The sequence below is a fragment of the Physella acuta genome, unplaced genomic scaffold (assembly GCF_028476545.2).
Source record: "Physella acuta isolate Inbredline_101_S28 unplaced genomic scaffold, ASM2847654v3 ptg000368l, whole genome shotgun sequence".
Lineage (NCBI taxonomy): Eukaryota > Metazoa > Mollusca > Gastropoda > Physidae > Physella > Physella acuta.
The window spans coordinates 272,644-282,416 of record NW_026731887.1 but is presented as its reverse complement, the minus strand read 5'-3'; the positions used below and the strand labels follow the sequence as shown (position 1 = coordinate 282,416).

At 34.7% G+C, this 9,773-nt stretch overlaps 1 protein-coding gene across 1 annotated transcript; it reads left to right on the top strand.

Moving 5' to 3' along the window:
• The first annotated feature begins 5,728 nt into the window (after positions 1-5,728).
• LOC131941645 (uncharacterized) lies at positions 5,729-8,547 on the top strand. The gene is made up of 2 exons (XM_059301024.1): positions 5,729-6,167; positions 8,099-8,547. The coding sequence occupies exons 1-2, from the start codon at positions 5,729-5,731 to the stop codon at positions 8,545-8,547; spliced, it is 888 nt and encodes a 295-aa protein (XP_059157007.1).
• Positions 8,548-9,773: the final 1,226 nt, after the last annotated feature.

Sequence of the window (9,773 nt, the reverse complement as noted above, 5' to 3'; positions counted from 1 at the left end):
AGTTCCGCCACTGGTTATATCTACAGTTACCATTGAGTTTCAGCCTGAAAAAAAAACAGTTGCACAATAGAGTAGTGTTGTTGTTACAGACATTAATGTGCCCATCTTGGTATTAAAGGCATTAGAATCAGCGTTGTTTTGTTACAATGGCGGAAAATTACATGGTAAAATTTCATGGTGAAGCTCATGGTTGTTAAAACCAAAAAGTCCCGAGTTCGACTCAATTGCTGGGTACATTAACCCGTCTAAGAGAGAAAATTCTAAAAGTAAATAACCGCTGCATTGTAGCTTTTTTTTTTGGTTGGACAAAGGCTATGGTAGAAAATCAAAAAGAAAAGCAGGCTGAAATCGGAGTCAATTTGACAAGTTGACAAGTTTTTATCAAGTTGACACGTGATACGTAATTGTGTTGGAGGAAATGCCTTCCAACATTTCAATTAAGAACATTAAAAAAAAAAAAAGAAGGACAACGTGATAGTAGCAGGAGTCTCAGAAATCTACATTAAAAATCTCCTTCGTCAATCGCCAAGTCTGATGAGTTTCATCATTCTGATCGCGGCTGATTTGTTGCTTTCCTCGTAGCTTTTTTTTTGTTGGCAGAGTTTCTTTCGGGCATATCTAAACGAAATATAAATTTTAAAAAATATACTTTTACTAGTGTCAGCTCCCCACCCCTCCACCGTAAAATTTATTCCGCCCCCCCCCCCCCCCAATGAGAAAAACATGTGAAAGAAACACTGTTTGTCTACTGGTCTTTTAAGTCGCATTGCTTTGTAAACGTGTATTACTAAATGTCATAAAATTATGCAATATTTTTTTGTTATTAAAAAAAAAAAAAACACATACGTAAGTTAACTTTGCATTGGTTTATTTATTCTATTACCTTTACCGATAACTAAAAATAAACGGCATCGACAGCGTTCTCGCAGGTTGGCAGGTAAGTTGATGTTTCATAAAAATAAACGACAGGCGGCATTGTCAATTATTAAGGAAACTGCGCTCTTGAAATTTCAACCAACCAGATCTCTGAAAGGCAAGCATGTCCCTACCGCCATGCAAAAAACAGGCAATCTAAGAAATTCCCCTTCGAGACCAAATGCTCACATTTCAAAATGTATGCCCTTAGCGTCCTTCTGTATGACAGTGAATGCTGGAAAGAAACTACCGCTAAAAGCCGTCTCGGAAGTAATTTTTTTTTAAGTGTTGGGTGTATTATGTATTAACCCATATTCTGCTAGCGTCCCACTTATGGGACGCTTGCAAAAAAAATTGCTAAAATTTACTAAAAACTATTTAAAACACAAATTATGTTTCATTGTATTTGAAAATGGCTAGACTATTGAATTTGTGTGTGTTTTGTGAAAAAAATTAATTTAGAAAAATGTTATAGTGCCGGATTTGCAGGACTTGTCAAAATGGCGGAAAAAAGAAAACATGCGCGCAGGAAAATGCATATCTTCTAAAATATTAACATTTTAAGTGCAAAATACATTTGAAACTTGTAGCAGTACCATATTTCTATCTGATAAAAATTTAAGAATAATAATTTTTTTTTACTACTTTGTTATATCAAGTGTACAACAAGCGTCCCATAAGTGGGACGCTAGCAACGAATGGCCCCATGTAGATTGTTACACAAACGTCATATTTATTGGACACTAGCGAGAAACACAGATGCAAATGTTTATGTTAAATGGTTATTTATGGTGAAACAATTTTTGACTTTGTTAACTGCTGACTTTGGGGTGTTAAGTAGTATTTATAGATATTTAATTATGACCTTGACCTATATTTATGCAGATTGTTACACAAACGTCACATTTATTGGACACTAGCGAGAAACACAGATGCAAATATTTATGTTAAATGGTTATTTATGGTGAAACAATTGTTGACTTTGTTGACTGTTGACTTTGGGGTGTTAATTAGTATTTATAGATATTTAATTATGACCTTGAGCTATATTTTCTTATATATTATTGTATTAAAAAATTGCAAATATTGAAAAACTTACATTTTATTTTCAAGTTTTCAGAATTACACTTACTGAAGTATTTAATACCATTGAATACAAACTAATTTAGTATTGCTGTAAATTTACTAGCGCGTGATATTAAAATTATAACAAACCAGAATAATAACAATGGCCACGATTTCGGTGAAATGATTCAGTCATGAGGGTTGGTTAACTCTCTTCACATAAGAGAGGTCAAGCTACATATAGCAGAAATGTGAATTAGCTGTGTACTGTTGTCATGCCCCAATAATATTCCCTCCAAAGGTTCCCAATACCAGTTTTACTTTGTTAACTTTTTAAGGAGATTCCTGATGTTAGATTGGGAGCCGGTCGCATAGTGAGGTGTATACATGGATGAGAGCCATGAACACTCAATACAAGCTCCCAGAGACGGATCCGGGCCCTAGAAATAAGATGTCTGATGTCCTAATGTGCCTGTGAGGGGGGGGGGGGAATAGTGAGGGTAACAAAAGAGAAGATGGCTGGATGACATATGGGACTGGACCGGATCATCTTTTGCAAATTCACCGAGAGCAGAGTTTCTTTCAGGCATCATTTCGGAGGAGGAGGGGGGGGGGGGCTCTGCCCCCAGAACAAAATGGAATTTATATACAAAACATACTTTTACCAATGTCCACCCTTCCCCTGAAATTTAAGTCCCCACCCCTGAAAATTTCAAGTTCGCCCACCAAAAAATCAATTATTTATATTTAATTATATTACAGTTTCGATGCATAATAACAATATTTGTGATCATGTGTGTCTAATTAGATGTACTAGTCACAGCTTTACTTATTTCCAAGTGTTATTTACTTTGATGGATGCTAGATTGAAAGAAAATTAAACTTTTGAACATAATTTCTGCATTTTAGACCATGGTATGGCTAACCCAATTGATCATTATCAGTATTTTCAGCTGTCCTAAACAATGTAATCATTGGTCTAACAATACAAAATCAGTATACAGCTTAATTTTCGCGTGAATAGCCATATTTCGTGATAAATGATTTTATTTTTCAATATATGTACATGGGGCCGTTCGTTGCTAGCGTCCCATTTATGGGACGTTTTTTAAAAAATCGATATTTTAAAAAGTATTGATTTTAAAAAAAAATCCATAGTCATTCCTTCATTCAGTCCCCAAAAGCTAAACCATATCAAAAAATTATAAAAATTTGAGACCTTGGGATAATATGGGTTAAAGTTGCGGTAAGATGAACAAAGTTATTACTGATAAAGGCCATGAATTGGACGCCCCAAAGGAAACGAAGAGAAAATATGATGATTCTTTCGATTTCATTAGTCCAATTGACTAATGAATTTTACAAAATAAACCGATAAACTGATACGTCTTCAAAAGGATAATATATTTTATATAATTTTATGTACGAGCAACGTAATTGTGTACGTCTTTTAGTTGTGATTTTATGATCAACTATTTTTACAGTTTAGAATCCAACTGTACGAACTTGTAGAAGTCTTTGGCCTAAGCTTCACAATGGCGTAGCTACATGCTCTTGACAAACTTTCTACGGAATATTGATCACAGTTAACAGGTTAAGTTAGCTTAAGTTGAGCTTTTTATCTCTACCTAACCCCCCCCCCTCTCCTCACTCCTAGTACTTGTGGCCATCACACTATCTAATCTGAACAAACTCCAAAAGTAAGAATGGTAGAAAAAAATTCCCGAAATACATAAAAAAAATACCATTTATTTTTTAATCTAGTCTATATATATATATATATATAATGAAATCTTGTCAGTTTCCAAACAAACCTAAAATTTTCATTCATAGACTATATAGAGATTTGGTGACTTTAAAAGGGTTTTTTGTTGTCACCTTTTAAAATATAAATAAACTCTTCATACATCTGTTAGACAATTAGGCATCATTAAAATACCCGTTTAATGTGTTATATTTTAGGCTGAGTGTTATACCTCCGAGCGTAAACACTTTCCTGGAGATGTCACTCATTCATATGTACAAGTATTTGAAGATGGTCAATGGTAGAACATCGTGGTTGTATCTTACGTTTATTTACGTTTATTTACTCGAAGCTGCGAAGTGCTTTAGGAGCTCTCTACAGTCACTTTGCACATGCAGATGCAATGTTAACATTAGCATTGGCCTGACTGTCTGTTGAGTCGGATATACTTAAATAGTGCGTTAATTAAATTCTTCGAACTCGCCGCTATACCATCGACATCCATTGTGATTTTTTCAATAAAAATGTTTAAACAGCATCCAGCAGATTGTCATATCATCCTTAAACAATAACTAACTGGACATTATAAGGGCTGACATGTTTCCTGTGAGAATAAGTTAAAAAAACAATGCCTACTTGCACTTGGGGACTGATATAAAACTTGAATTTACTGTCACAAAGATACGGTAGAAAGAAACCTGGGCTTGAGGTTCTTATTGGAGGTTTTACAGTAAGCCAGCCTTGCGCACGGGCGTATGTGATGTTTTTGGTTCCAGAACATTCGCTGTCTAAGACTGACAACGTCAGAAACAACACCAGCATCCGTACATTTCGGCCCATGGCTATGTTAATAAAAAATATTGATTAAAATTTGTATAACGTTCCACATAGATATATTTCTGTTAAAATGTTAAAATATAAGTACAAGCGTACACAAATAACAGCCTGATAATATTCCTTTACACAATGTGAACTTGTCAAAAATTTTATTTGTGAGTTAGCAAGCTTTACTGAATGTCTATTAGTTGTTACCGACATTTAACCTATTAGAGTTTTCTTCATATCACCACAAACTAATAACGTTTTTAATTCAAGAATTAAACAACCCTTAACTAACCCGTAATTACAAAAACAATTTAATATCGATTTCAACCAATTAAAAGAGACGTCTGTCAGATAATTATGATATTTGATACAAAATACCCTCAGCCAAATTTCAACGCGAATCTAATATTCTAATTTGCAAAATATATATTCATATAATTGGGAGGAAATAATAGCTATTATTGTCAACACGGGAAGGAGAAAATTGCACTTTGATTAGATCTGAATTACAATTGTCGTCCTATTTTATAAGAGTTGTAATCATCTTTTAATTGTTAGGTTGGTATCTTTAATGTATGAATTTAACGTATACTTAACTTTACACAGCAAAATTAGTGTCTAATTTTTTAAATCAATAAAATTCCTAATTTAATTAAAGTTTAAATTGTGGAATCGCTGTATTTAAAATTATAACTAGCTAAGTCTTAAACTTAAAAAAAAAAATATTTCCAGTTGAACTTGCTGGCAATAGACATTATCTGACTTGATGTTTAGAGAGTTGTATATTTGGTGTTTACAATTAAAAAGATACTTACTATAAACTTTGAGGATGAATTAATATGCTAATTATTTTGAATTGAACATTGACGACCCAGAAAAAAATATATATAAAATAGGCTAATCCTCTGTTGAAAGCAATTACATTAGTTTGTTGTTGTTGTTTTTATTTATTTTAACGAACGACAAAGATAAAAGTAAAACGATGCACAATTACACAATTTTATTCCGAATAATACAATAAATATCTGAAATAACGTAACCAAGAATAAAGTAATCGCAATATTAAATAATTTGACGATGGAAACTTCAAGTGTAAGAAATGTAATAAGCCCTAACATAATCTTGCCATACGACCAGTTTCTTATAGGGATGTTATCATGCTGTATCACATACGTTACCATGGCAACGTTTGGGATTCTCACCAACATAATCAACATCCGGACCTTTACTTTAATGGGCCTCAAGGACGCCATGACAGTCTCGTTTATTTTACTATCCATCTCAGATTTTACTTTATCAGTTGTGTCCCTTGGTATGGGGATTGGTGGCATCTTATATGTCGACGAGTACATGTTCCGTGAGTGGTTTCAGTTCGAGCCTTACATTCTTGGACTTTTCAGCACCAATTTGTTCATTCCCGTGTCAGCTGTGGTGGCGCTGAACACGAGTTTCATCTCCGTAGCCAGGTGTATGTGCGTGTCGTTACCGCTTTACTTCAAGCACGTATTCAAGAGAAGAACCTCCGTCGTTTTCATGCTCGTGAGTTTTGTGTTCTGTGCCGTGCTGTACACACCCGTGTTTTCTTACATGGGCGTCGTGGATAAACTTGACCCCGTGCGTAATAGGTCAAGGCCGTCAGCTTGGGTGTCGCCGGATCGAAAATATATCAAAGATGTGGTGTGGAACATTTTAGGGATGGGAGTACCGCTTTTAACCTTCGCAACGATTATAGCGTCAACGGTTTTAATGGCAAGAGCCTTAACGAAATCACAACGATTTAGATCGGCTAATGCTCAATCTTATCAATCTGCTTCAACAACGGCAGAAAGTTCGAGAAAAAAAAAAATTTCAAATAAAAATTCGGGAAAATTAGTTGGGAAAGAACGACAAATCGTAAAACAAGTTGTAGTAATCTCCCTTGTGTATATTTTGTGCAACACCCCAAAGATACTGTTTATCTTAACGACAATTTTCGTTCAAGAGTTCGCTACGGGCACTCGCTTGAACTATCTCTACGTCACCGTGAGTAACGTGCGGATGATCTTTGAAATCATCAACTCAGTCATCAGTCTACCTATCTACTACGCTTACAACTCCAAGTTCCGGCAAATGTGTGGGATAAAACTGTGTGTTGGGAGAAATTAACAGAAGCACATAGGTGAGGATAACACACTTCAAGCACTGCAGTATCTAAAGGTGTTAATTTAAAGTTTAAATTTGAGACACAAAGTTTTCACCCATGTCTGCAACACGGCGTGCAATGGTATTTTCACCCAAAGCTACATTTTCAAATTGTTTTGAATTTTCTGGGCAAAGTTCCTCAGCCACCTCCAACAAACATGTTTGTTTCCGTGGACAAAAAGATCTCCACGGGCCGGATGAGAGGACCCCTCATGCATGCCCGCGGGCCGTAGTTAAGAGACCCTGATTTAAACCTTCAGGAAGGTAGTACATTCAAGGACAGTAATCGCTTGATTAGGGTACAGTACCTTGATTGAGATGTATTAAAGGACGGTAATCGCTTCATTAGGGTACAGTACCTTGATTGAGATGCATTAAAGGACGGTAATCGCTTGATTAGGGTACAGTACCTTATTGAGATGTACTGAAAGGGAGGTAATCGCTTGAATAGGGTAAATTCCTTGATTGAAATGCACTCTTTTATGTTCACTAAATTTTCTGATGTTTTAACTGTGTGTTCTACGGAACATATTTATGTTAACAATTAATGTAACAAATTAATCTGACAAAAGGACGAAGTACTTTAAGAACTTTGTTACTACTGTATTAAAAACCGTTGTTATTCTTCTAGCAATATTATTATTAAATTTAAAATGTTAATTTTGTTCATTATGCCCTCTGTAAAATTCTCACTTGATTTCTTTAACATTTATATATTAGACACGAATGTATATCCGGTCCATAACTTCCTTTTTACTTTCTCGTTTATACAGAGTGTAGAGAAAGTATTGTAATCGTGCAAAAAAAATTCGAGATTTTGCAATCTTGTCCGTATGTCTGAGTGTGTATGTGTATGTGTGTGTGTATGTGTGTCTGTAAACACGATAAATTAAGTGCCGTTACAGCTAGGTTGATGAAATTTCATATATAAGTATTGTATCAAATTTGTAGATCCGTTTCAACTTTTCAGCCTTTTTCAATTTTTCAAAAGCCTATAACTTGAGTACTATTTCAGATAAATAAATGAAATTTCACATATAAGTAAAATATATAATTGAGTAATTTCCGTTGACCGGAAGTAGTAATTTACGTTATTTCCGATTTCTCAAAAAACGCATGTGAATTTATAAAGGACTCATAATAATATATATTATGCACATTTTATTTGGCGTTCACTTAGTGTGCAATTCTTTTTTCTACAAGATTCTATTCTATTATAAAAAGTTTAAGTAATTAAAAATGGATTACAAATATCGTCTAAATCCCGAGTTGCCATCCCCCGTAGTGTTATATAAGAATATTCGAGAAAGTTTAGGGGAGATCACTTCACGTTTATTTGATATTGTTTCACCGTCGAGAAATATTGAGAAATAACAGATGATGATTTGGTAGAAAAGAAGAAAAAGAGGACCTTCCGTAAGTTTACTTACAGAGGGGTGGACCTTGATCAACTCCTTGATATGTCATTAGAACAGCTGTCGGATGTGTTCAACTGCAGACAACACCGCCGTCTCAATCGTGGACTAAAGAGTAAACCACTTGCTCTCATTAAGAGGTTGAGAAAAGCTAAAACAGAAGCCGGACATTTGAAAGAGCGAGAGGTTGTTAAAACCCATCTGCGTGATATGATCATTGTTCCTGAAGTGATTGGTTCAATATTTGGTGTGTACAACGGAGAAACATTCATCCAAGTTGAAATTAAGCCTGCAATGGTTGGACATTACTTGGGCGAGTTTTCCATTACTTACAACCACGTCAAGCACAACATACCAGGTATTTTTGCCACACACTCCTCTAGGTTTACTCCACTTAAGTAAATGTCAAGAAATTAAAAAAATCATTTTTTTTAAAATACATTTATATATTAGAATCAGAACTTTAATTTAACATCCCCCCCCCCTGTTTTTTTTCATTCTGTGACAATTAGTAATGAGACAGCATATCAAATCTTCCTTGCTTTTTGAAAATCATTGTTTTTGTCTACATAAAATCCCCCCCCCCCCCCCCCTTCCCTTGCTCATTATTAACACAAGCTTTGTTTGAAAATAGCAAGTCATATTTACCAATCACACACCCAATCACACACAAGTCATATTTACCAATCACACACAAGTCATATTTATAAATGACACACAAGTCATATTTACCAATCACACACCCAACCACACACAAGTCACATTTACCAATCACACACCCAATCACACACAAGTCATATTTACCAATCACACACAAGTCATATTTACCAATGACACACAAGTCATATTTACCAATAACACACCCAATCACACAAAGTCATATTTACCAATCACACACCCAATCACACACAAGTCATATTTACCAATCACACACCCAACCATACACAAGTCACATTTACCAATCACACATCCAATCAAACACAAGTCATATTTACCAATCACACACCAGTCATGTTTACCAATCACACATCAATCATATTAACCAATCACAAACTAGTCATATTTATCAATCACACATCAATCATATTTACCAATCACACACAAGTCATATTTCCCAATCAAACACACAATCACACACCTGTCATATTTACCAATTAAACAACATTCATATTTTTTATGAACTGTTTCAAACAACAAAGACAATTTGTTATATGTAGCAAACATTGTACTTTTTACATTCTTTTAATCAATGAACTCCAGTCAGCTTTTTGCCAGAACTCTTCGAATGAAACACATTCACACCCTGTTGTATTAGGTATGGATACATTATATTTTAGAAATTCTCACATCGGTCATGTATTTCACAAAAAAAAATTATTTCATTATGCTTCTCAAAGGGAGTAATTCTAGAAACTTCCTAGGATCTGGTCATGACCCATTGATTATCAAAATATTAAACCGTTGTTTATGTAACCACTGTACGAGATTGTTAAACATTTAAAACTGTTACCAAAGTCCGATGGTGATATACATTTAAACCCATCTATTGCGTCAACACTGTGAAAGAGTGTTGTATATTTTAAACTGGGTAATTCATTTTACCGTTCGGCACTGGACAGAATATCAAA

What these genes read in the sequence shown, in the direction of transcription:
- LOC131941645 (XM_059301024.1), top strand. Translation starts at nt 5,729, where the DNA reads ATGGCAACGTTTGGGATTCTCACCAACATAATCAACATCCGGACCTTT. An exon ending in GGATAAACTTGACCCCGTGC is followed by an intron (nt 6,168 to 8,098) that starts GTAATAGGTCAA and finishes AGAAATATTGAG; the next exon opens with AAATAACAGATGATGATTTG.